General features: G+C 33.1%; 2 protein-coding genes and 1 pseudogene across 7 annotated transcripts in view; 1 reads left to right on the top strand and 2 right to left on the bottom strand.

The window, feature by feature from the left end:
* The first annotated feature begins 712 nt into the window (after positions 1–712).
* Positions 713–7,243, top strand: LOC145970388 (uncharacterized). Of its 4 annotated transcripts, none has more exons than XM_083097149.1 (2): positions 713–2,983; positions 3,114–7,243. In XM_083097149.1, exon 1 carries the CDS (start codon positions 724–726, stop codon positions 1,921–1,923), a length of 1,200 nt encoding a protein of 399 aa, XP_082953275.1. In that variant the 5' UTR covers positions 713–723; the 3' UTR covers positions 1,924–2,983; positions 3,114–7,243. The 4 variants fall into 4 exon arrangements, with proteins under 4 accessions (XP_082953275.1, XP_082953272.1, XP_082953271.1 ...); XM_083097146.1 differs by having other exon boundaries at positions 3,110–7,243; XM_083097145.1 differs by having other exon boundaries at positions 3,075–7,243.
* A 1,084-nt stretch (positions 7,244–8,327) lies between these two features.
* Positions 8,328–11,833, bottom strand: LOC145970418 (uncharacterized; annotated as a pseudogene).
* Positions 11,834–11,932: 99 nt separating this feature from the next.
* Positions 11,933–27,287, bottom strand: part of LOC145970399 (protein kinase C and casein kinase substrate in neurons protein 1-like) — a 71,658-nt gene continuing 56,303 nt past the window's right edge. The window contains exons 2-5 of one of the 3 annotated variants that reach the window (XM_083097189.1): positions 16,956–17,347; positions 16,348–16,536; positions 15,620–15,640; positions 11,933–12,390 (exon numbers count right to left, since the gene is read on the bottom strand). In XM_083097189.1, the coding sequence (XP_082953315.1) occupies positions 12,001–12,390; positions 15,620–15,640; positions 16,348–16,536; positions 16,956–17,318 (963 nt within the window). In that variant the 5' untranslated portion in view covers positions 17,319–17,347 and the 3' untranslated portion in view covers positions 11,933–12,000. The remainder of the gene's footprint in view (positions 12,391–15,619; positions 15,641–16,347; positions 16,537–16,955; positions 17,348–27,287) is intronic. The other 2 variants (XM_083097188.1, XM_083097190.1) reach the window with 2 other exon arrangements.

Below are 27,287 nucleotides of genomic sequence, written 5' to 3'. Positions count from 1 at the left end.
GGGATCGTATGAGTTGCAAAATATACATGAATTTTTGAAACAAGCAATTTCACGGAAACATCGCGATAAGAAACACATTGACTATGAAGATGATGAATATCCAATAGTGCTCCGCGCTAATTACAATACAATGAGGAGCGAGATCAAATGTGCCTACAGAATAAACTTTACCAAACCCGACAACATTGGATCGCTGCTAGGATTTTCGAATCGTATTCTCGAGCCGCGAAAATGGTACGAATCAAACATGCCGATTAACATTCTCAACGTGAATATTATCCGTATAGAGTGTAACGTGACCGCGGGTGCGTACAACAACGGCATACTCGTTCATACGATACATGAATTTTCACCGAGGGTACCACCGGGATATAAGATATCGGAAACGCCTGCACAGATCATTTACCTGCCGATCATCGCGCGGAGCATTACGGATTTAACGTTACGCGTTGTCGATCAGAACGGACGATTGCTCGATTTTCGAGGAGAAGAGATCACCGTAAGATTGCACGTACGTATGCGACGTATGAGATGCTCGTATTGAACGGATCGAAAGACGTAAGAGATAACGCAATCTTTACGAGACCAGCAACACCACCGACAACAACAACAACAACAACGTCGACGTTCGCTAATATCAAATCATCCAAGAAAAAGAAACTCAGCGCATCGAACGTTGCGTTTTTACAATCTTTGGGATTTGCGGTGCGAAACAGCTGAACGATGACCGACATTCTCAACATCGGTGATGAACCGATCTTTGACAATCGTATCATCAAGATCGAGACTCACACGTACAACCCGTTCGCCAATACAACGTTCGGACACAGTGATGAAATAAGAATACCCATACAACAACAGGATCTGTATACATTGCCGTATGAGAGTTTCCTATACATCGAGGGACAACTAACGAAAACCAAACCAGCTGAAGGAAGTGATGTGGAACTGGCAAATAATTGCGCCGCATTCATGTTCGATGAGATTCGATACGAACTCGATGGCGTTGAGATTGATCGCAATAGAAACGTAGGAATAACTACTACGCTCAAAAACTATGTAACGGTATCATCCGATAGAAACGTGATTATGAAAAACGCTGGCTGGGATCCGTGGACCTATGAGAATGGACATTTCAATTTTTGCGTACCGCTCCACATGTTATTGGGATTTTGCGAGGATTATAAACGAGTGGTGATTAACGCTCGTCACGAATTGATCTTAATACGATCGCGTAACAATAATAATTGTCTGTTTGGAGATTCGACACTGGAACCTGTGATCAACATATTCAAGATACAATGGCGAATGCCACACGTGCTGTTGAGCGAGATCGAAAAACTGTCGATGCTGCGTGCTCTGGAAAGCGGACGATATCTCAGCATGGGTTTTCGCTCGTGGGATCTATACGAGTTTCCGCTATTGCAGCTTACAACCAAGCATTCGTGGGCCATTAAGACCGCGACTCAACTGGAGAAACCACGATACGTTGTCTTCGCTCTGCAGACAAACCGGAAAAATATCATGTCTGAGGATACGAGTCGATTCGACCACTGCAAATTAATCAACGTGAAACTCTATCTGAATTCGGAATGTTATCCGTACGACGATATGAATCTGGATTTCGAAAAAGGAGGATGTGCCATTCTCTACGACACGTACGCGCGCTTCTGCAAGATCTATTACGGATACGAGTATCTCGAGCCGAGTCTCTCCATCTTACAGTTTCAACGTCATGGTCCGTTCGTGATTATCGATTGTTCTCGACAAAACGAATCGGTCAAGAGCGCAACCGTGGATGTGAGATTGGAATTCGAATGTAAGGAGAACGTGCCGGCGAATACCACTGCGTACTGTCTCATCATACACGATCGTGTAATCCAGTACAATCCGTTGACCAACGTTGTACGCAAAATCACCTAAGCGATAACATCGACACAAGAGAGAGAGGGGAGGAGAAGCAGGATATAAATCAAAGTGCTGCGAGATGATTTTAGAGTTTCCCATTCCTCTCGACTGATGCATCGGGGAGAGAGAGAGAGAGAGAGAGAGAGAGAGAGAGAGAGAGAGAGAGAGAGAGAGAGAGAGAGAGAGAGAGAGAGAGAGAGATCTCGTCATGTCCGTACCAACGTTTGTGGATCTGCAAGGATTTATTGTCGGGAGAAATTTTGTCGTGAAGGAAGCTGCGGTTCTGAGAAAGGGATATGTTCTCTCGCATTACTTTTTCGCAAGTCCCGTACCGTGGAGCGTGCTTACAAAATCTGAGCGATGTCAAGTCTCATGGGTGATTAGAAATCATCATGGATTACAATGGGAAGACGGAAACGTTCCGTATGGCTTGGCTCAGCGTGTAATTACAACAGCTGTCGTTGGTACGATACACGAAGAAGAAGAAGAATCGTCTGTCGTGTACGTTAAAGGACTTGAAAAGCGAAAATGGCTGACCGATATACTAGACGATGCGGGAAACGGCTATATTATTGAAACCTTGGATGCAGACTATGAAGATATTGATTCTCTAAATAAATTAGATATTACCAATAGTATGCGATGTGGAAAACATGTTAAGAATTGCGCATTACAAAATGTATTCAAAATATTTAACTGGTGGTCGCAACGCCAGAAAGAATTGCAAGAAAATAAAATATGTAAACATTAATATGTTTTATCTCTTATTTCCCCTTCCTAGACCTTTCCATGCGTTTCTAAGAATTTTTTGTCTGAGCGTTATCCCCCCTTCTCCTAAAATTCAAAGCATTGATCCCCCCACCACATTATACTTTTGGAAGATGAGCGTCATGTATACTCGGTTATTTCTTATACGATCAGTGTCGCGTTAACACCGCTCTCGTGGTTCACTTTTCATAACTCCCAGAGAAATGTATTACGTCGAAAGAAACGGAAACAGCGGCATCGGAAGACGTGTGAATAATTACGTACCGAGTCGTGATAAAACTCCATCGTTTGAGAACAAATGTGACGAGTAAGTTTCATTTAACTTCTTTCTATTTTTTATATATTTTTTTTTTACAAATTGTATTATTACTATTATTTTAATTTTAATTTTTCTGTAGCATTTCGTTGGAACGTCGTGCGGTTCGTATACTAGGTAGACGATACGCATTGACAGCTACGGAATTCAAATTCCTCGAAATTGGTATCAACGTGGGTCCACCGAGTTACGTGGAGATTGCCATAGGAGATCATCGAGGAAAGGAACTGATATTATCTCTCGAAACGTGGAAGGGACTCTACGAGCAACGTCGCAATATTCAAAAATTACTTTGGAACAACTCTAAAGATGACTACAAATTCATAAGCGTTGGACCGCTAACAGTGAGAGTTCGTACGATTAACGACGTCAAACTCATAAGTCTCGAATCTTCAAACGTATGCTTGATGATGGTCGAATCGACATTACATCGTATGTTCGATCTCGATCAATGCATAGATGTAACTTTTGATCGATTGGGTAAAATTATCGAAACAGTTGATGTCAAGTTTACGCAATTCTCCAATATCGCGTCCACTGTAATAAATCCAAAAGAAATATCTAATGTAATACGCGCGAGTGACGCTTTCAACAAGCATCAGCTCGTTGATTGTGAGCTGGCAGCTTTAGTTTTTAGTTCATAGTACGTAAGAAAAATATATATATACATAAAACATAAATAAAGAGTTTTAAGTCTAAATCATGACGTAATTTCTTTGCACGCATTTCCATCCACCCAATCCTCTTCAAAGGAATACCGCTTATATTGTTTAATTTGAAAAAAAAAAAAAAATCTAGAGTTACTTATATTGTGGGAGAGGGGGTGTACCGCAAGAGCACAAAGCTATTTTGTTTGCGAAAACATGTTCCGACGCGTTAGTTCAGCCCTAATATCCCATCCTCTTCAAATACCGTTGTTTATCAATCGGTTTATGATTGTTTATACTTGTCATAAAACATCTAACACAAGCGTCCTCGCCCCGCCCCGCAGCCCCCGCGCCAACGAAATCCCCTCCGTCCCGCGTGACGTCATTCCCCCGCGCCATCGAAAACCCCCTCCATCCTGCGTAACGTCATTCCCCCGCGCCGCTGAGATCCCCTCGCGCCTCACCCCCCCTGAGAGGACCTGGGTTAGAACCGGCCTAGTATACCTACTAACGAACACAAATCAGGCAAACACGTTAAACAGTTAATATTTACATCATACAATCACACATCTTACCGCGACCTTTCCTACTTTTTTCTACACACCTTCTATATTCTTGGTACACTCTTGCTTGACATAATTTTTATTCTGTACTCAGTAGCTCACGATCTGTGATACACAACGGACATCATGGTAGAAAATAATTCATGGGTTTGGAATTTTTTTGTGGCAGAAGGTATTTGTCAAGCAAAATGTAGTTTTTGTGAATGTGATATTATGCCTGTCATAAATATATACGACGTTTTGCAATGTCATATGCAAAAAGACGATAAGAAGCATAAAAAATTTTTCGAAGAGATCAGAAAGCAAACAATGGATTCAAAAGAACAGTTGGATTCATCTTATAAAGTGACAAAGACAGATGATGTATTAAATCCAGACGTAATGTGTACATGTTGTGAACGCATAATTTCTATCGCTGATAATCCGCAGTCCAAAAAGAAAACGATACTAGAAGCATCAAAAGAGATGACAAGACATTTGAAAGCAGAACATAAAATTACAAAAAGGGAGTTTAATAACTTAATTCAGTGGATTCAAACTGTTACAAAGTGTGTATATAAGATCAAGCCAGCGGACTATATCGTCCAAGTGAATAAGTGTGAGATGTGTAATGATAACATTGAAGCTAAGAATGTGGTCATCTTTATAAAACATTTGATCGAAAAACATCACAATAAGGGACTTCTCATTCCTTGGGATATAATTCCAAAGCAGTAAGTGAAACAGCGAAAATTGAATATTATTAATTTACTTTTTTCGAATAATTTATATAATTCTTACAAATAGGTTTTTAAATATAAATTGTGAATATACTCTCTGTCCAAAAAGAAACCGAACTTTTGATAGAAAATGAAACAGACCAATTTATAATTGTTCTAATAATTTATTTCAATCAATATACTCTCCATTAGCTTTGATGCATCGTCTGGCACAGTCAATTAAGTTGTTAAATGATTGTTTTATATAGTTTTTGAGATGCTGTTGAAAGTCGAGGTCACTGCCGCTTGAACGTCTTTAATGCTGCTGTGTTGCCTTTTTTTCATCGCCAAATGAAGTCGGGGGGAGAGAAAATAGTTGCATGGTGCGAATACCGCCTGATTTAGGACCATGTGACTATTTTCTCTTCCCCCAACTTCATTTGACGATGAAAGGAAGGCGACACAGCAGCATTAAAGACGTTCAAGCGGCAGTGACCTCGACTCTCAACAGCATCTCAAAAATTGATATAAAACAATTATTTAACAACTTAATTGACCGTGCCAGACGATGCATCGAAGCTAATGGAGAGTATATTGATTAAAATAAATTATTTGAACAATTATAAATTAGTCTGTTTCATTTTCTATCAAAAGTTCGGTTTCTTGTTGGACAGAGGGTGTATGTTGTGCATATAATTAGAGTTTACTGATTAATCCAAATTTTATATTTTTTACAGATTACAGCTTCCCTCTAAAAACGATGTTCTCAGTAATGACTTAATTAGCAATGACGAACCATCTTCTGATCTTGATAATGTGATTCCTAGTACCAGCAAAGACAGTCAACAGTCTAATGATCTTGATTCAAAATCAGTGGATGTGGAAGTACCATTTGATATCCCTGAATATTCTTCTGATCTTCCTCCTAATCCTGATATTCGTAGTACCAGCAGTCAACAGCCGTCTAACGTGCCGTCATCATCTGATATTTATAATACCAGCTCAAGAAAACGCAAAAAAATCACTCAAACAAAAAAACCTTTAAATAAAAGAAAAAAATCCAACTTAGAATTAAAAGAATCAATCGAAAAAAATTATGAACAAATTTTAAAATTAATGCACAAAACAAACCAAAATTCGATAACGATGGATAAATTAATGAAAAAGAATTCGGAAATATTAGATCAAATATTCGAGAATATTAATTAATAATATATTAATTATAATTAATATATGTATTAGTTTTTGGAACTTTTAATTTTAATTTTGATTTACATACACGATTTCGATACACTTTTTACTTTCATAAATTTGACGAAAACGTTTTTTGTAAAACGTTACTTGAAAAAATAAGTAAGAGATAATGCGTTTATAATGATTATTAATTTTCATTATAACTTTAATGCAAAAAAAAGATATATTTCGTAAAACAATCGACACAATTATAAATTTGTATTACATTAATACAGGCCTGCGGTTAGCACTTTTGGTCGATTTTACTTATTACTGTTCCTGCTTCTTTTGTTTCATAGCATCTAGTTTGTACGCGGAACATAAGATGTTCAGATGTTTAGAACGATATTAATTATAAATCAGATAGTTTTATTGCTCCATACATTGTTTGTAAAGTTATTATTGTTATGATTGTTATTATTATGTTATAAGGTCAAAAGTAACACTGAAATGAAACACGAATTTTAATCGTATCTATACATACAATTAATATGCGTTTTAGTATTCTAATTTTATAATACTTATAACAATTATAATTATAATAGTAATTATAATAACTTTAGAAAGAATAAAAAGTGCAAGGGTAATGTGTGCAGAACGATTTACAATTATAATCATTCATGAACTCGAGCATCTTACTATATATTATAATAATCAATATTATAATTATAAGTGTAATAACTTTAGAAACAATATATGAATGATTTTTAACTATAATCATTTTTTAACTCGAGCATCTTTCGTTTCGGCGAGAAGTCTAGAGAAACTATGAAACAAAAGGAGCGGGGATAGCAGTAGACAAAATCGACAGAAAAGTGCAAACTAACCACGGGCCTGCATTAATGTAACACAAATTTATAATTATATCGATTGTTTTACGTAATATATCCTTTTCTTTTAATTGACACCACTTATCAAACATCGACAAGGAATTAAAGTAACATTACGTATTATATGACATGATCTGATGATTATTGAGTTTGTAAAAATAATTTTTCAAATGTATTGTGTGAACAAATATTTAAACCGTTTTTAGATTTCATATCATTTATCATTTATTGATGATATTAATGACATTAATGAAATAATTATAGTGAATAAAATGACATTTTTATATATAAGCATAATATGGCATCTTTCTTCCTTTACACCACCCTTGTTCATCTTCGTCTTCCAGCTTCTCGAATACATCTCCTGAGAAAAGTTTTGAGAAAAAATTAATTATATATATTAATTTATATATTTTTACATTATTTATATTAAATAATTATATTATAGATTTATATATATACAGGGTGTTTCATTTTAATCCGACCAGTCGAATATCTCGAAAACCAATCCCGGGAGAGAAAAATATTTCAGACAAAAGTTGTTTGGTTTCGAGGGGGCCATAAGATGGTGACAATGATTTGACCTTGAACAGTCATTTGAAGGTCACATAAAGGTCACCTTAAATTTCTTAAATGGAATACCCTATATATTTTTGCACATTCTTGTAGCTGACATCGAGAGCTTTCCAAAACACTATAATTAAGTACCTTTTCGTTAAGTACTTTTTGAGTTATGAGGCTTGAAATAATTTCTTAATTCTACATAAACCGTAAAATATCTAGTAAAATATTCATTTTTCGATTATCTTACCTTAATACTTTTACGTACAAAATAATGAGAGGAATCAATTGGTGTAAAGAAAACACATAGTTGTTTTGAAGAAAAAATATGTAATTTGCAATTAACAATTCCATATTTTTTCTTAAAAACAACTATGTGCTTTTTTTACACCAATTGATTCCTCTCATTATTTTGTACATAAAAGTATTAAGGTAAGATAATCGAAAAGTGAATATTTTACAAGATATTTTACGGTTTATGTAAAATTAAGAAATTACTTCAACCCTCATAACTCAAAAAGTACTTAACGAAAAGGTACTTAATGATAGTGTTTTGGAAAGCTCTCGAGATAAGCTACAAGAGTGTGCAAAAATATATAGGGTGTTCCATTTAAAAAAATTGAAGTGACCTTCACGTGACCTTCAAATGACTCTTCAAGGTCAAACCAATGATACCATCTTATGGCCCCCTCGAAACCAAACAACTTTTGTCTGAAATATTTTTCTCTCCCGGGCTTGGTTTTCGAGATATTCGACTGGTCGGATTAAAATGAAACACCCTGTATATATATATATATATATATATATATATATATATATATATATATAAAATATCAAATAACTATATTGGTTGCATTTTAAATTATATTAATCGTAAGAAACAAAATGATTCAATTGTATTCCTATTTTTCGCTATAGATACAGAAAATTATGTCATATCAAATTAATTATGCATACAAATCAAATTGATTGACTCTAAAATTTTGCGAAAAACAAAATCCTATGTAGGTACCTTGCTTAAAACTAAGTTCGTCCGCCTCGGCTCCTTCGTAGTCGTACAAACCTCGCACGGGAACCCCTGGTTCTCCATTGTCGACCAATGGTTCATCACCTTCCTCGTCCCATTCCTCCTCTTCGAATGGGTTTGACTCTTGCTTGGCGTTAGTACCGTTACTGCAATCATCATACATTTCACACGCGGTTCTTACTAGTTAACTAGATAAAGAGCTTTATAAGAGTCGCTTTTGCAACAAACTTATGTAATAGTCTATTGACGTTATCGCTCTCGTTGTTCTTTTCCGAAGACTGCTTGCTCGAACTTATTGTGTCGGTTTTGCTATCTCCGTGATTGCTGTCCGCTCATACTACACGGCTGATGGACTTTGATTTTGATTTGTTGTTGACCGGTGGAAATTCCTGATTTGAAATATGTGGAAATATATTAGATACGTTTCAATGAAATTCGCATAGTGTGTAACCGCGATGCACGAATTTATCTCGTTGAAAATGCCATGCGTGTAACCAAATGTTTCATATGATTCGAGAATCGCTCACTGCGAATGTTTAATTAGCATGCCAACGATGCATGTGCGATTTTGTTAAAGCCTTTTCATTATTTCACCTGGTCTATCTTCTCAATAATCTCAATAATCTTATTACATATGTCAAGATATAACGAATACAAGGAAAAATTGACCGATTCGATGTCCTATGTCTTTGCATAGTGAGCACTGCTCACTCGACAATTCAAGAAAATATTTTTATAGAGAAGATAGACTATCTCTCATCGTACATCTGTATTTTCATTACAATTCATTTTTACAATTTTAAAAAGCGCATATTTACAAAGCGCAACAAGGCTCGAGATTGCAATTTTTTGAGATGAATTCTAACACGATAAGGACAGGACTCTATATAGACAGATTATATGAATTATGAGTAGTTAAAGAAATGTTACAATAATTTTTAGTCACAGATGTATTATTATTGCGTTATTTTTTGATGAAAATTTAAATGAGACATTTTAAATGAGATATTCTTGAACGATATAATTCGTAGCTTTCCGATAAATATATACAGAACTTTATGCTATATCAAGCAAAAAATTAATGTATACAATAACCATCGCATTTTCTTTGGAATTTACTTCTTTCTTTCGTATATGTTTCATGTTTATATATAAATTTAAATTAAATGTCTATATAAGTTTTGTAAATCTAATTTCCATTAAATGCCCATTTGATTATATATTACATTGCTTCGATTATAAATTAAAATACTATTAGAGTATAATTTACGAATATTTGAAAAGTTTATAGCTGAAAGAAAGTACGACAGTCCTGATAAAGTTTGGTTTATAAAAAAACCTCTTTTATTCGCAAACTTAATTGCATATTATATTTCCATTGTTTAATTCCATATGTATATAATACGACACTTTCATAATAATATAATATTTTTAAGCATGTGAAACATGCAGATGTGTCGCATGTGATTTTCAACAATCGGTTGCAGGCATATATGACTGTTGTTAAGCTCGATGTGACTTATATTCATATTTTAATAATATTATAATTATCCATACCGTATACCATAAACAGGATAATAAGCATCTTGAAAGGAGACAATTTACAAACTTTTGAGGATTACAGAATTCTGTAGAATCTAAGTCTAATCTAAGTCTAATCATAAACGATTAAAATACAATGTTTTCATTGATTATTTTTGTTATAATGATGATAATTCTTTTAATTTTATAAAATGTATCACTCAAATAAGAATAAATTTGCTTAGATTAGGCAGATTTATCTTTTCTCTTATCTTATGATACAAATATCATGAATAAATAAAAAATATTTCAAAAGTATGTATAATCTCTTTTGAACGATATATAATTTTGCAATCTTTCGTGACTTGTATTTCCTGCCTTTGTCGCAATGTGTGTTACCTCAATAGTTTGTAAATTCGTTCCTCCTATATCTGCCATCCAGGGGAGGAGGCTATTCCATGTTCACCTTTAGGCAGAGATCCGTGCGATTACGTGCGAGTGCAAGCGCTGAGCGGATTTACGGTTAATTCGGTTAAGCCGGCTAAGAGCTAGAAGCTGAGAAAGGAAACCCATCTTGGATGACCTCGCAACCAGCTGGGACATCCGCGTTTAAAAGCTGTCGCGTGCTTGCTTTTAATCGGCGCCGACGACCTCTCGATCGTCTCAACGTGGCCGATCGAGATAGATCGTAGGCCGGACGGACTTTGAATATGTTTAACAATTATAAAATGAGATTACACGGGCGGCGCGTGTCACGTGTGTAACGTGTAAACAAAACTTTACATGCAGATCCTCGCCGACCGGGCGTTGATTGATGAGTGTGATGGATCCTGCCGGAAGCGCCTCCTTCGACTTCGAGCCCTTCGTGATCTCGCGGAACTCCTCTGTGTAGTCCTGCATAATAGCAATGTCCCAAAACAATCACATGCATGCATTCCGGAAAATTGCAATAATGAAACGTATCTTTTTGGAGCGTAAGGTTTTTTATATATAAGTTAGTTAAACTGAAATTATATATAAGTTAATTAAACTGGAAAATATTGATAAGATCGGCAATGCCTGTAACCCGTGATCATTATAAAATGACGATTGATGAATTCGCGTTATGTACAACGATTAGATAAATTTTCTATAAATTTATAAGATATTACTCCTTTTTAAGAGAATGTCCTAAATAAGTATTTAGTAAGATAAATATAAGATTACGAGTTAGAAGCCTCAAGAAAATTCAAAGGACAAAACATTATTGTAAGCAAATTTTTTTCGGAAACGCGATTGTACAAAAGCATAATTTTTATTTAATGTTATACGATGCAATTTGATGACACAGCGATAAGTTGTGAGAGAGTTAAAAACTTTGATTAAATATGCCCGTTCGCCTTCCTTTAAGTATGATCTTATTCTTCATTTTATCACGAATAGGATATCATTTTTATTATTGTCCATTATAAAAAGTTATCGATATTTTACTTATTACACACTTTTAATGCAGACAAAATTTACTTTTTCCTCAATGAAACTCTTTATTTCCTAAAAATATCGATATCTTTATATTTTATGTTAAATGTTTCAAGGAAAATGACGGCAAACATTATGGTATTCTATGTTGTGCCGGAAATAAAAGAATATGTGGCGAGACGCACATAACGATTCGAGTAATGGTAAAATTATTGTAAAATAAAGGGAAGAGCTATAGAGTAATATTCAGTCCACGCTACAGCTATATGTTTTTCTAATAATAGATCTTCAACCACGAGCAGGGTGTCCTGGCAAGTTTTTCATATTCATTAAATCTAATAGAACATTGAGAAATGAGGATTTTAATTTTATTATTTTTAATTTTATTATTTTCAGTTTTATTATTAATTTAAATTATTGTAAGCTGAATTGATTAAATGGTAATACTGAGAGCCCGCAATCAATATTGATTATGATAGACGCAATCGTATCATATTTATACAATAATATATAATTGATATAATATATTTGAATATATAATTTAAGGCAAAATACATTTGTGTAATTTTTAAATTTACAATTATCATACATGATGGATCATATATATAGTTGCACAATAATGAAAAAGGGATCATTGGATCCTGCGATATATTCAGACATTCGCGAATGCCGAAGAGGACGTCTTTGAAGAACTGTAGTCGCTGCGCCTCCATTTCCTGATACTTCTCAAATACTTGCGTCATGTCTTCCATGTACTTTGGATTGTATTGATTGATTTCTTGAAGCGCCGCCTCGTACTTCTCCTTCGCCTTTTGCACCTCCTCTTTTGTTTTTTGCACTCTGTCCTGCATTTTCTTCACCTGTCAAAAGAGACGAGGAAAAAATTTAGAAATCTTACAGAGAGCGTTCTTCTTTAATGTTGACTTGAACGTAAGGACTGGTCGGTATCACGGGATACAGTCTAATAGTTTGAAGCTTTTATAAAGCGGCTTTAAACTTTACGGTTATATAAACTTTATGATGGTAAAAGTTTATATAAAAGTACGCTTCGTATATATGTATTAAAATTAAACCTTTTTCATCTTTCACGCAATTTGCATTCAATCTTCAACATAACGATTATCACGCGACACTAAATTGATTATTTCGTTAGTTTACAAAGTTCAAAATCTACAAATGTTAATTAAAAGGACATTTTTTAACAGATAATCTCAATTCTTTACCTTTAAATTTATCTAGCTTATCGCCAAGAGCTACAAAAAATGGTTTTTTTGCGATAATAAACATGATAATGCCACATTAAAGAAGGAGATAAAAAAAATATATATAATGATTTTACATCAAAAAATGCGCAAAGATATATATATATATATATATATATATATATATATATATATGTATATGTATCTGCCTATTTACTACATCAAACTACCTATTATTTAATCTACTTAGTGTTTATCTCATCATGCAACTACATGTAAATAACGTACAAACTAATAGCCGTTCTTTACAATAACTAATGCGTTCCAAAACATTTTCATATTAATACTGAAATGTATTGTTATATTCCTCAGACAATTTAAAAACGGTTATTTCTTGTTAAAATATAATAATTAATATAAAAGTTGAATATATTTTATGTATAAATTTTTATCATAATTAATTTCAACATAAAAATTTAAAGTTTTTCTTAGTTTCTTTTTAAGATTTTTATTAAGACTAGGAAATAGTAACAAAACGTATACGATAACTCTTATGAATTTAAAATGTTTTTTATCACAATAATTTTACATAATTAAATAATTATAGTTCTCAACAATTACTTTCCGAAGGAAGTCTCTTTAAAACGCAAGGTCATCCGAGATAAAATTTACGTTGTTCTTTAATTTTACAGAAAAAAATATTATTCGCATGCACGAGATCATTGTGCGTGCCACGAGCGTCCTAAGAATTTAGTGCAAAGAAGTTTTATGTATATCGACTCATGAATTATCCATATTTCATGCACGTGCGCTGCGTTTCTCATGTTTATACCAGTTTTGAGTAACCAAATTACAATAATACACGTCGAAGGGAGTGCTGTCGTAATTACGAGTAACGTTTAATCAATCGGCGGTGCAAATTATGTCAGTCATATTCTCCTCTATATGGCAATTCTTTAAATATATACGCCGAATAATTATTTTAAGCAATAATTATACAGGGTGAGCCATTTTAATTAACGCACGCAATTATTTCGGAAACAAAGCATTTTAGAGAAAAATGTTTCAGACAAAAGTTTTATGGTTTCGAGGGGGCCATAAGATGGTATCATTGGTTTGACACTGAAGAGTCATTTGAAGGTCACGTGAAGGTCACTTCAATTTTTTTAAACGGAACACCCTATATATTTTTGCACACTCTTATAGCTTATATCGAGAGCTTTCCAAAACACTATAATTAAGTACCTTTTCGTTAAGTACTTTTTGAGTTATGAGGCTTGAAATAATTTCTTAATTTTACATAAACCGTAAAATATCTTGTAAAATATTCATTTTTCGATTATCTTATCTTAATACTTTTACGTACAAAATAATGAGAGGAATCAATTGGTCTAAAGAAAACACATAGTTGTTTTGAAGAAAAAATATGTAATTTGCAATTAACAATTCCATATTTTTTCTTAAAAACAACTATGTGTTTTCTTTACATCAATTGATTCCTCTCATTATTTTGTATGTAAAAGTATTAAGGTAAGATAATCGAATAATGAATATTTTACAAGATATTTTACGGTTTATGTAAAATTAAGAAATTATTTCAAGCCTCATAACTCAAAAAGTACTTAACGAAAAGATACTTAATTATAGTGTTTTGGAAAGCTCTCGAGATAAGCTACAAGTGTGTGCAAAAATATATAGGATGTTCCATTTAAAAAAATTGAAGTGACCTTCACGTGACCTTCAAATGACTCTTCAGTGTCAAACCAATGATACCATCTTATGGCTCCCTCGAAACCATAAAACTTTTGTCTGAAACATTTTTCTCTAAAATGCTTTGTTTCCGAAATAATTGCGTGCGTTAATTAAAATGGCTCACCCTGTATATCTAACATGAGCGAGCAAAACATGCTATATTTAAACTGAAGAGACAGATGGACATTATAGGGGTTGATAAAAGGTGTGAAAAGAAATAAAGGAAAGAAAGCGCGTAAAAGGTGTCGTAAAAAGGTATGTGCTAAACATATATTGCGTTCTAATTTCTTAAATCTAACGTCTTAAATCAGAAGTTTGCTTACCAGCAGAGCCTTCTGTAATAAGAGAAAGGGGAGAAAGACACATAAGTCAAGAAACATGCGACACATGCAACATCATATACATACAAACTGAACGTCGCCTATTTTATTATTCCTAAGGATTTTTGGTACTCTGAGCCTCCATGCATCACACATCCACAATCTGTCATCTAAAAACGTCGTTAGCCGTCTTTCAGAGGTGTCTATCTCCGATATCGAGATCATTATTGTGCCGACTATGCGTGCGCGTGGGTGTTGGGCGGTGATTTATATACTTTAGAATTCAATGATTCAAATATTTAGAATTCAAATATTTATGGAACGCGGAATTCCTTGGAATTTTTTTCTGTCTTTAAATTTACATCAATCCCTACAATATCCCTAACAATAATCCGAACAATTGTGAAATAGTAAAATTCAGAAATCGATTTAATTTTTGTTTATTTATTTGAGCCAAATTCCTAATTATTAATTTTAGTAAAATTCAGATATACAGAAATGTGATTTTTGTTTTTTGGTATTGCAAGTTTGTTTCGTCATTTGCGTTTCTAATAATTACTACCGTGCAAGAAATGGAACGAAACGTACATATATTCATACAGTTACTATTAAAGTATCTTCTCCGTACCGAATGAAAGATGTTAGGTAAAAAACACACAGGTGTGCAAACTGAGAACTCTGCTCGCAGAAGCAAACGAATCGGGCATTGTTAGCTCACTGCGAGACGTTCGAGAGAAGCAATAATGGAACAAGAGAGAGATAGAATATAGCGCATGCAAGAATTCTTAGGAATACACACAAGGTGTAAAACGTACATTTTTAGAGCCTCGGGCCATCTGCAAATAATACTCGCTAAAGAACAACTGTATCTACCGTACGTAAGACCATGTGTAATACGCGTGATCGAGATGCCAAGAGACTATAACGCGAACATATGATGTCAAATATATACATTGTGCACATCTATATAACTCGATTGTTTCATTGTTTTGAAAAGGATATACTATTAAGAATACGAAGAGAAGAATTATCGTGAGATTATTTTAATTCGTGGATGTTATAATAATGTAAAATACGTATTGTTGTAGATTGAAGTAATAAACGTGCGCAGTATGTATGTATATGTTCACGAATTGGAATATTCATACAACAAACTTATCACCATTAATTATCGCTTTAAATATTATCGCACTTCTATTTATGGTTATCTTCGAGAATTCTTATCTAATTAAGCAACAATTTTGAAAATATATTTGATAAAATATCGAGCAAAACTTGCCACGAGAATTTTAAAATACGAGTATTATAAATATATTATTTTATGAGAAGAGTAAATTCGCGAATTATATTTGTATAACGTGACTTAATTTTGTTTCGCCTTTTAAAAGCGAACGTGATGACGAAGTGACTTCTATTATAGTAATACATGGTACTACTGGTTGCGCCGCGATCGTTAATAAAACGTTACGAGAGTGACAAGTGACGTAATATGTGTGCGCGAGATATGCGGGATATACAATGGATTGTGACGTGGATTGCTCACCTGGTCCGACGAGAGAGAACTGTCCGCCGAGGCGTTCCTCTCCATGTTCGCCGCGGTTCGTTCGGTCTTGCAACTGTTGTGATACTCCGACTTTGCTTCCTCAACCTTCTGTAGGAGTTTCGCCCATGGCTTCTGTGCCTTCTTGAACGCATCTTCCATTTCCTTGCGCTCCTTCAGGGTCATCATCGACTGCAATCATAGAACCAAGCCCGTCCAATATCAGTTAATATTACTATTGCGTGCAAGTACTATTACAAAAATTGATATAGAAGGAATCATCGAGAACAATAGACATTAAATCTTCCATCCATAAAATTGATTATAATGGACAAAGATATTGTAACAAGAATAAATTTCTCATCTAGAAATAAATTTTAATTTGTATATTTCACAAATGTATAAAAAGCAAAATGTCAAAAATTTTGAGTTGAAGTTGAATTTTTACATCAATTATTTTATTTAAAAAAAATATATCGTTCAAAAAAAAAAGTAAAAGTACTAATCTAGCGATCTTATCCCCTAAGTTTTTAGGAGAAAGATGAAAACCTTGTACGTGACTCCAAATTTCTGTGTATTTAAGGGGGAATCAGTGACGCAACTACTCGTACCTTGTGATACGTGTCTTTCTGCCACGTCTTGACTTGCTGGACGATGTCGTTACAGAGGTTCTCTTTGACCCTGAGGTGAAGATCACAAAGTCTGTCGGATTCTACCAGAACACCTTTCCATGCTGCCTCGGTTGTACCATATTCGGGTCCTTTCTCGATCTTGTCGTTCCAATTCTTAGACCAGTTCTTGAGCGCCTTGGCATAGCTTTTTTCAATCTCTGCCCTTTCCTGGACCAACGCTATCAAACTGTCGCAGAGTTTATGACCATCCTCGATCCTCCTCGTCGTCCGCTTGTAGTTGCCCGGCTCCCAGAAGGAATCTGACGTCGCTATCAGCATGTTGTCGTCGCTGTGATGTGACATCTTAGCCTAAGTCGAGAAATTTTCTTTATCTGAAAATGAAAGGATAATAGACGGTCAGAGAGACAGCGATAAAAAGAAAAAATGTTATCTCTTCACAATGCGCAGAATTTTGTGCCCGTATTGACTTTTAGATTCTTCTATACTAACAGTTTTCAATTTCGTAAAATTAAAAAGTTCTTTTTAGTAAATTACAGTCATTATTATTCTGTGCAAATAAGCAAATAGGCAAATAAAATATACTACATAGAGCTTATTTGATAAAAAAATAAAGCCCAAATCTTCAAAAAATTCATTTGAAGATTAATGGAATTAATTATTTAAAAACTCGGAAATTAAAAAGCTACTGATGTTACTAGTCGCGTAATATTATGTAGCGTATGATATTTGAGCATTTACTTGATTATTTATTTAAACAATATTTCTCCTAGATCAGGGAAACATAGGAATTCGTTGCAAATATATATATATGTATATACTCTCTCTCTCTCTCTCTCTCTCTTTCTGCTTTAAAGATTTAAATTTTAATCTACTTAATGTCAGTTTTTTACACGACTTCGTTTTTAAAATAATAATAATTATATGTTATCTTCTAATAACATGTTCTAATTTTATATCTTCTAACATCTTCCAATTATATACATATAATATTTGCAAAAATAATTTAAGATAACTAATTTATCTCTGTCCATGATTTCTTCCTATATGTATCTGTCGCTGCACATAGCAACTTGTTTTTCTCAATTTGTTTTATATACTAAGAAATTGCAGGTTCTCCGGTTTATCGACGAAAGAATTTACGAGCTGCAACAGACATGGTAGTCGTTTCTATGCAGGAATGTTGAATATTTGCTAGAACGGGTATGGCAGAGTTATTGGATTACGGCTCGGTTTGGATCATCGATTGGCCCAATTTGCGAAGCCATCACAAATCTGCGCGACGAGATATGTGCTGACACGTCGCAATGCGAGTATGCATAATATTTGCAAATTCCCCCCTTAAGAATAACTTTAAAACACCTCGAAAGATTTTATATGAATTTTTCTTTATATTTATATTTTATATTTTTTTTATATCAATATTTATTAATCAATAAAATGTATGTGCGTTATTTAACATATTTATTTTCCACGGTACCTATAATCTTATTTTCAATTAAAAAGGAGATAAAATTAAAATAATATAAAATAGAATTCTAAGATAATATATTTAATGTTAAATGTCAAGATATAAACTTTAAAATTGTCCTATTTCTCGAGTAACGAGCGTTGAATAAAACTCGAATCGAGAGAGAAGAATTACTCTCCTTAAGTACCTCGAGACTCTTAGAGTGCGATTTTATTGTTAGATGGCACGCAACAGAGAGAATGAAAATTGTGTCTGTGCGATGCTGCGCGTGCGGCGATTCTCGATTGGGTCAAGCAAACTAACAATTAGATGCGATAGCTCGCCGGGACTAGTCGCGCCGGTACTCGTTCATATGCAAATGCAGTGCACATCCAGCCTGCATTCTCCGATTCTGGTCATCAACGGTTACGGAATCGCCTGATGATGTTTTACGGCCAACAATATTGGCACCGCTTGTTACGTTCTAACAGTATAAATTAGGGAAACATTTCAGTTCGGTCCAAGGAAATACATCTCCTGGGGAAAAGTATAAAAATCAGATGAATATTCTCATCGTAGGTTCTTCACATTTTATGTATTTTTAATTTGGTATGTATATAATTTTAATTTGATAACCAAATTTATAATTTATTTCCCTTTTTTTAAATTTTGTGTAATATTTTTATTTTCAATATTTCAATTCTTACATGAATTATAAAAAGATATTGGACTGTAAAAAATTATTAATATAAGATACAAGAAATATATGTGTAAATCTGCACTTATTGTAAATAAACTTAGATGTAGCCATCAAGATTCTTATTCTTAAACACGCATTCCTGTTGAAAATGTTCTTGTTATACAAATGTGTTAAACTGTCTTCTTTGGAAAACGCAAGAACAATGCCACATGCTATGGGATCACATGTAAATGAATGAAAAAGGAAACAGATAGCGACGTTTAATAATGAGACAATAGTCGTTTGTGGATACGGAAGTATTCGTGAGTTGTACGTCAAGAAACGTCCTTGCTGAGCCAAAGTTCTCCGGTGAAAGTCGATGAGAATGAAATCTAGGGACGTATGAGATCCGTTGTTCCGTGCATTAGGTACTTTTTTACAGAGAAAAGAGAAAAAGGTTGAAACCCGTTGTCTTTTCTTCGTTTCTGAGCTCATCCTCTCGTGCTTTACTTAATGAAAACATAAAAATAAAGTAGAGTGTCATCATTCAATAGAGTAAGAATTAACTTTTGATCTAAATTGGACGATCGTATAATAAATATTAATCTTAACGAAAATTAATTGTATAATTATAAGAGGACTAATAAAATTCGATAAACAAACTTTATTGTTATTCTTCTTAACTAATAATTAAATTCCTGTTTGTCACAAATATTAAATCAACTTCACTATAATTTATATCCATTAATATCATTCAAAATCGCGAATTTATGTATTTGTTTAATTAATTTCTGCGGCCAATTCGATATTGCTTGTTATTTGGTTAAAGATTAACATTAATTTTATTGGACTAGATAATATAAATCGTCATTTCTCTTGAATTATTCTAGAGTGCTTTGATTTAATGAATATTTACGGAGAATTATGGGCACTGCGCAAGAAACAGTGGACGAGAGGTTTAATGGTTCTCCAGACTAATTTGCATAGATTTTAATGCGAATGCTTATGAGAATGATATATTTCTCAATTGTCTCGTAATACATATATACACACACACAATCATTTACATAGACTCGCATTTATGTTTTTCAAATATACAGACATAGTATCCTTTAAATAGACTACGTATCTTTCTAATAGTATTTTCAAGTATTTACTAGAGTAACTAAAGAAATTGTGCATGTTCTTTTAAATTTCTATCAAAAATCAAACATTTCTCATATAAAACCAGATGTGTTAATAATCCTATATATAAATAAAATAAGATTATATATAAAATTACGCAATGTATGCAGCATTTCATATATTAATTATTATAACAGAATTCATACAAATAATGTATAAGCTACAAGAACTTTTGGAGTCTTGTAGAAAGAAAAAGAGGGAGAGAAAGAGGAAGATCACACGAAGATGACGAAGGAGAGTAAAGAGGCGTGGGCCGAGGAATGCCGCCAAGCCAGCCCATGGGAATGATCGACCAGCTCGAAAGATCGAGCGGAAGGTCGCATCAAGGCCCCCGGAGCGGACTTTAATTTTCGGCATCATCTCGAACAGGTGAAACTGAAAGAGAGCCGTTGCTTTACAGCTGTCTCGCGTACGAAATGGCGCTGAAACCAGCATTTTCCACAGCGAGCCCTTTCTTTCGCTCCGATTAGGAACGGTTGCTCCGGATCGTGGAATGTTGCTCGGCGAGCTGGATCGCGAGCGATCTGGAAGGCGCCATGAGCGTGAACGATTAGTCGCTAACGCTTTTTTTTCCATGTAAAACCGCAGGATTTGCCGGCGCATTGTGAGAGATCGACGAGGGGATCGCGTGTGCTGGCCGTGAAACAAGACTGATGAGCTCCTTGAGATATAATGATCTTCTAATATCGACTAGAAGACATACAGATACACGTTAGAGACGCGTTGTATTTAAAGAGATTAAATAGATACACGATTGAAGATATCGGAGTGCAACGGATATGTTATTGCAATGTAATTTCTCGTGCGCACATGTGGGTGATCTCTACTTATTTGCTTTAATATATCAAAATTGATATTTTACTTTATGTAAAAAAATATTATACAAAAATTAGATATTAAATATTTTGCATTTAATCCAATTAAATTATGCGCTTGTTAACAAATCAATATCAATTCTAAATCTTTATAATTAATTATAATGTGAATATAATGTAGAAATATTTATATACATAACTTTTGTTAAATAGAATAAACTTCAATCTTTAAAAAAAATATGCTGAATTGTGTGAATATGCGATATTGCGATAATGTATGTGCAGTTGACATTTCAAAAGTATGCTAATGTTGGAAAATGCTGCGTGTGCAGATGCCATAAAATGTGCTGTTTACATTTTTATAAATAACAAGATCATGCCATGGTAGCCACTTATATTTTATTTAGTTCATCTCACTCTTTAATTCTAAATTTAATAATCGTAATCGTGCATTATCGTTAAAATCATGTGCATTGGATCATTAAGAGATCAGGAAAATTTTTTTCACAAAAATTTTTCCTCAAAACGAATATTTTTTCCCTTAGAAATAAATAGAATTTTCAACAATTCCATAGAAAATTATATTGTTACGTATTTTTAGCGATGTACAGTTTGTTTTGCATGCTTATACTTGTATTAATCTTTTCGTGAATTGAATAGTAAAAATGTCGAGTTAACAAGAACTGTTTGATAAATGGTGGAACGACCTGCTTTTGCGCTGACGCGCGTAGAAGAGAGCGATATGCTGAATCATTACGCCTTCGTTTTGTTACGTCACTATTATCGGTCGCAAGGGTGTCTGGTGCATCTTACACGTGCTACATAATATCTTCCCGAATATCTCCTTGAACGTGCACGCTTGTTAAAAGTTGCATAGGTTTCATATATGCATCATTACGGGGATGCAAAACTGCACGTGCATTATACGTGGTTGAAATATTAATAAAACATAACTTTTCTTCCTTCATTACATATCTTTTTATTAATTTTCTCAATTCTATCCTTTAATTCCTTTTTCTAAATTAATTCCATTCCTCATTGGTTATTTTTTTGAAATAATATTTTTTATTTAAAATAATAAAATATTAAGAAAGTACAATAAAAATATAATATATAAAAATATATAATATAATAATATAATAAAAATATATAAATATGTAGGAAAACACAAATGTAATTAATTAATTAGTTCTCATATAATAAATTATATAATATACTTTATATAAAATATTAAAACATAAAAATACAGTTTTTCTTAAAGAATATTCTACAGTTAACAGTTGCTTAAAGATTATAGTACAGTAAACGATATCTAAAATTTTGAAAAAAAAAAAAAAATGAAAATCTCTTATATAGTTCAATGAAAAGTTTAATGTTTAATGATCAATGAAAAATTATTAAATCTATATTAATGTTTATATTTCAAATTATTTTCGCAATATGTCAAAATTTGTTAAATTCATTATTCGATGATCAGATGAGCAATCATTTCTATGGAAATCGCGAATAATTTCAAACATTCGGTAAACGAACTTTGCGCTGTGATTGCGTTTTTGTGAAATATTTCGGTTGCAGATGACATCATCTGCTCTGGATAAAGTATCAGCGTGTCTCGTGACCGAGCATGCACAAAAAAAAAAGAGAAAAAAAGTGTCTCGATAAGATAAAAGGTCATACCGTAAATAAATATAAACGTGACTAACCGTATGTAGCGATGAGAGGACGCTCTTTACAATCTCTAAATAGCACGGGCATTATATATGGCGCAATTCTTTATAGAAATTATTTATATACATCCCTTCTTTATATTTATCGATACATAAATATCAATGAAACTCTATATATGTAACATCAATGAACGATTACGTTGGGGCTTCTTCGTCGAACGTGATTTATATGAGCCAAATATTTTATTTTTGACAGTTGTTATTATAACAATACTATTTATCATAAAGATACCGATTAATTATTCTTTCCGGGCATGGTTCTCCATTAATTAAATTTTCGGCCGCTCTAGTTTAAAAGTAGAACAAGATACAGTAGAGCCTCGTTATGATAATTTTAATTAACGTTGCGTCTCGGATATATAGAGTTCATTATATTTCGGCTCACTTTGTAACTGTTATAAAATGCAACGGAGTTATTTTATAACGGTTGATGATTATCGAATGTGTGTTACAATAACATTTTTATCCTCATCCAATGCTCGATGTACAAAAGATATATTCGAGGGGTCAACCACTGGCAATCATTGTACATTTCATCAGGAATATATTGCTGCAGTACAGTAAATATAATTTTAGGAAATTCATGTTTTAGAAAAATATGAATTGAAATAATATTAGCAATATAAGACAAAAAGTAATATGCATTAGAAACACTTTTTATTTCTGCGGCAGTACTGCTAATATTGACAATAAAATAATAATAGGAATACCAAAAATACAAAAGCATTATTAACAAAAGCAATACAATAGCAATGTTAGCAATAAAATGTATTGTATAAAACGTATTGTGCCAAAAATGACAACCACTGTACATTTTCTGAGTGGTGATTGACCCCTCGGATATATCACATAAAAAACAATTAATTACATAAATTATATACATATGTTAATATTGCATTAATCATATATTTTTGAAAGCAGAGATATTTTATTATATTGAGAGGTTGCTTTGGATATCGCTTGATCATATATATTTGATCTGATTATTATCGAGTTTAACTGATACCCTACAAATTTCACGCGTCTTCGACTTGTATTTACATCACTGCTATTAATACATTTATAGCGAGATTTGCCAGGTTACAATTATTAATATCATTGCATATCAACGCGACATTCTCGCTTCGGGTATCGTTTAAAGATTACAATTCCTAAGTGATCAACGTAATTATTGATTATTATTGATCCGATGTAATAATATGATGTCGGAATAGTTTTATAAATAGCTATGTGCCACGCGGACGCACTGTAATAACAATGATATTCTTGCGTATAAGAGTCAGATCATCGATGTATCCAGGCAAATGACATGTTCTCCGATGTGGTCACGCTTGAGTCATCGCGTTGCAGTTATCGTTTCGACTGAGAGTTTCTTTAATAACGATGCCTACATTCGTTTCAAAATTACTGGTAATAGAATTTACATCGCTGTCTATACGATAGAAAAAAATGTAAAAATATTACTTCCTCGAAATTTTGTCAATTCGTCTGATAAAGTTTTACTCTTTTTTATATAAAGAATTATTTTCATAAAAGCTAATTAAAATTTCATACATCTATCTGGACGATAATAAAAAATAACGTTTTCTGTTACGTTAGTTGAAAGATGACAATGCACAAGTCCAGAGGTAACTTTGTTGTAAAAAATAAAATCGTTGATTTGCATTTATCTAAGAGAATTAAAATGTAAATGTTCGCTCAACGATCAGAAGCTGAGAGGCCAATAGAAACCTCGGAATGGGAATTTGTGCCATGGCGTGTTTCGAGGACAATGCCGAGGAGATGGCAGTTAAGGAAATATAAATGGCCTTATATATAAGCAACGTTAGACAAGGAAAACGTCGTTTACGGCGGATTGCAACGAAAGAATACATATATATAGACAGAGTTATACGCGCGAAGTGTCTTCGGGAATGAGGCTTTGTATCATCTTTGATACATGAATTTAATTTATTCTAATCTATTGCTACAACTGCTGCATTTGCCTTATTTATATAAAAAAATCTCGTTATTATCTTCCTAAATAATTCTGTATAATTTTTCGACGAATTTTTATTAATGATGTTTGTTACTTTTATTTATCCAACCAATATTCGACATCAAAAATAATTCCTATTCTAGATTTAAACTGGATTGGAATTATAAAGAAAAAAGATTGCGATTGTGTGTATGTGCGAGAGAAATCATTCTCATCGACATATTTTGATACAAAAATTATTTTCATATTAATATATCTTTCTAAAATATCTTTCACGTCTCGCATCGTGTCTGTGAAGCTGACAATCTACGAATTTTAAAAAAATACTAAGAGTTCTGATAGCACTTTTCATAGTTCTATAGTTCCTGATAAAAATTAAAAAAAGTTCCGCATTCCTTATATTAAAAAATCGAAATTTAAAAAATGTCGTGCTAACTTCGCGAATCTAGCACGACACTCTTCCCTCTAAAGTACCAAAACGCGTTGAATATTATGATTTTTAGCAAGAGTTCCCGATAGTTCTGTTCAAGTTCAGCCTATATATGCAATTTCAGATCGATATTTCAAAAATTAATAATTTTTAAACAATTTTTAAAATTCTCGCCCGGCACGACATTCTCCCTCTAAAGTACTAAACCGCGTTGAAAATTATTATTTCTAATAACAGTTCTCGATAGTTCTGCTACAGTTCAGCCTATATATCCAAATTCAGACCGATATTTCAATAATTAATAATTTTTTATGAATTTTTAATGTCCTCGATCAGCACGACACTTAGTAAAAATGTGTCGTGCTGATGACTTTCCGTAGTTTTAACGGCAGTTCTCGACAGTTCTATAACAATTCTGTTCTTTAAAAATATTTTTACGCAGAGTTCCGACCGTTTAATATTTTTTAAACAATTTTTTATTATTACCCAGCACGACATTCTCCCTCTAAAGTACTAAAATGCGTAGAAAATTATTATTTTTAGCAAGAGTTCCCGATAGTTCTGCTATAGTTCAGCCTATATATCGAAATTCAGACCGATATTTCAATAATTAATAACTTTTTATGAATTCTTAATGTCCTCGATCAGCACGACACTTAGTAAAAATGTGTCGTGCTGATGACTTTCCGTAGTTTTAACGGCAGTTCTCGACAGTTCTATAACAATTCTGTTCTTTAAAAATATATTTACGCAGAGTTCCGACCGTTTAATATTTTTTAAACAATTTTTTATTATTACTCAGCACGACATTCTCCCTCTAAAGTACTAAAATGCGTTGAAAATTATTATTTTTAGCAAGAGTTCCCGATAGTTCTGCTATAGTTCAGCCTATATATGCAATTTCGGATCGATATTTCAATAATTAATAAATTTTTATGAATTTTAATGTCCTCGATCAGCACGACACTTAGTAAAAATGTGTCGTGCTGATGACTTTCCGTAGATTTAACGGCAGTTCTCGACAGTTCTATAACAATTCTATTCTTTAAAAATATATTTACGCAGAGTTCCGACCGTTTAATATTTTTTAAACAATTTTTTATTATTACCCAGCACGACATTCTCCCTCTAAAGTACTAAAATGCGTTGAAAATTATTATTTTTAGCAAGAGTTCCCGATAGTTCTGCTATAGTTCAGCCTATATATGCAATTTCGAATCGATATTTCAATAATTAATAATTTTTTATGAATTTTTAATGTTCTCGATCAGCACGACACTTAGTAAAAATGTGTCGTGCTGATGACTTTCCGTTGTTTTAACGGCAGTTCTCGACAGTTCTATAACAATTCTGTTCTTTAAAAATATTTTTACGCAGAGTTCCGACCGTTTAATATTTTTTAAACAATTTTTTATTATTACCCAGCACGACATTCTCCCTCTAAAGTACTAAAATGCGTTGAAAATTATTATTTTTAGCAAGAGTTCCCGATAGTTCTGCTATAGTTCAGCCTATATATCCAAATTCAGACCGATATTTCAATAATTAATAACTTTTTATGAATTCTTAATGTCCTCGATCAGCACGACACTTAGTAAAAATGTGTCGTGCTGATGACTTTCCGTAGTTTTAACGGCAGTTCTCGACAGTTCTATAACAATTCTGTTCTTTAAAAATATATTTACGCAGAGTTCCGACCGTTTAATATTTTTTAAACAATTTTTTATTATTACTCAGCACGACATTCTCCCTCTAAAGTACTAAAATGCGTTGAAAATTATTATTTTTAGCAAGAGTTCCCGATAGTTCTGCTATAGTTCAGCCTATATATGCAATTTCGGATCGATATTTCAATAATTAATAAATTTTTATGAATTTTAATGTCCTCGATCAGCACGACACTTAGTAAAAATGTGTCGTGCTGATGACTTTCCGTAGATTTAACGGCAGTTCTCGACAGTTCTATAACAATTCTATTCTTTAAAAATATATTTACGCAGAGTTCCGACCGTTTAATATTTTTTAAACAATTTTTTATTATTACCCAGCA

The sequence above is a fragment of the Camponotus vicinus genome, unplaced genomic scaffold (assembly GCF_025532165.1).
Source record: "Camponotus vicinus isolate PSW18456_S1 unplaced genomic scaffold, iyCamVici1.0 SCAF_4, whole genome shotgun sequence".
NCBI lineage: Eukaryota > Metazoa > Arthropoda > Insecta > Hymenoptera > Formicidae > Camponotus > Camponotus vicinus.
Note: the sequence above shows the minus strand (reverse complement) of the source record. Positions and strands in the feature narration are given on the sequence as shown.

Coding starts and splice junctions, on each gene's coding strand:
- LOC145970388 (XM_083097149.1), top strand. CDS start 724: ATGACCGACATTCTCAACATCGGTGATGAACCGATCTTTGACAATCGT.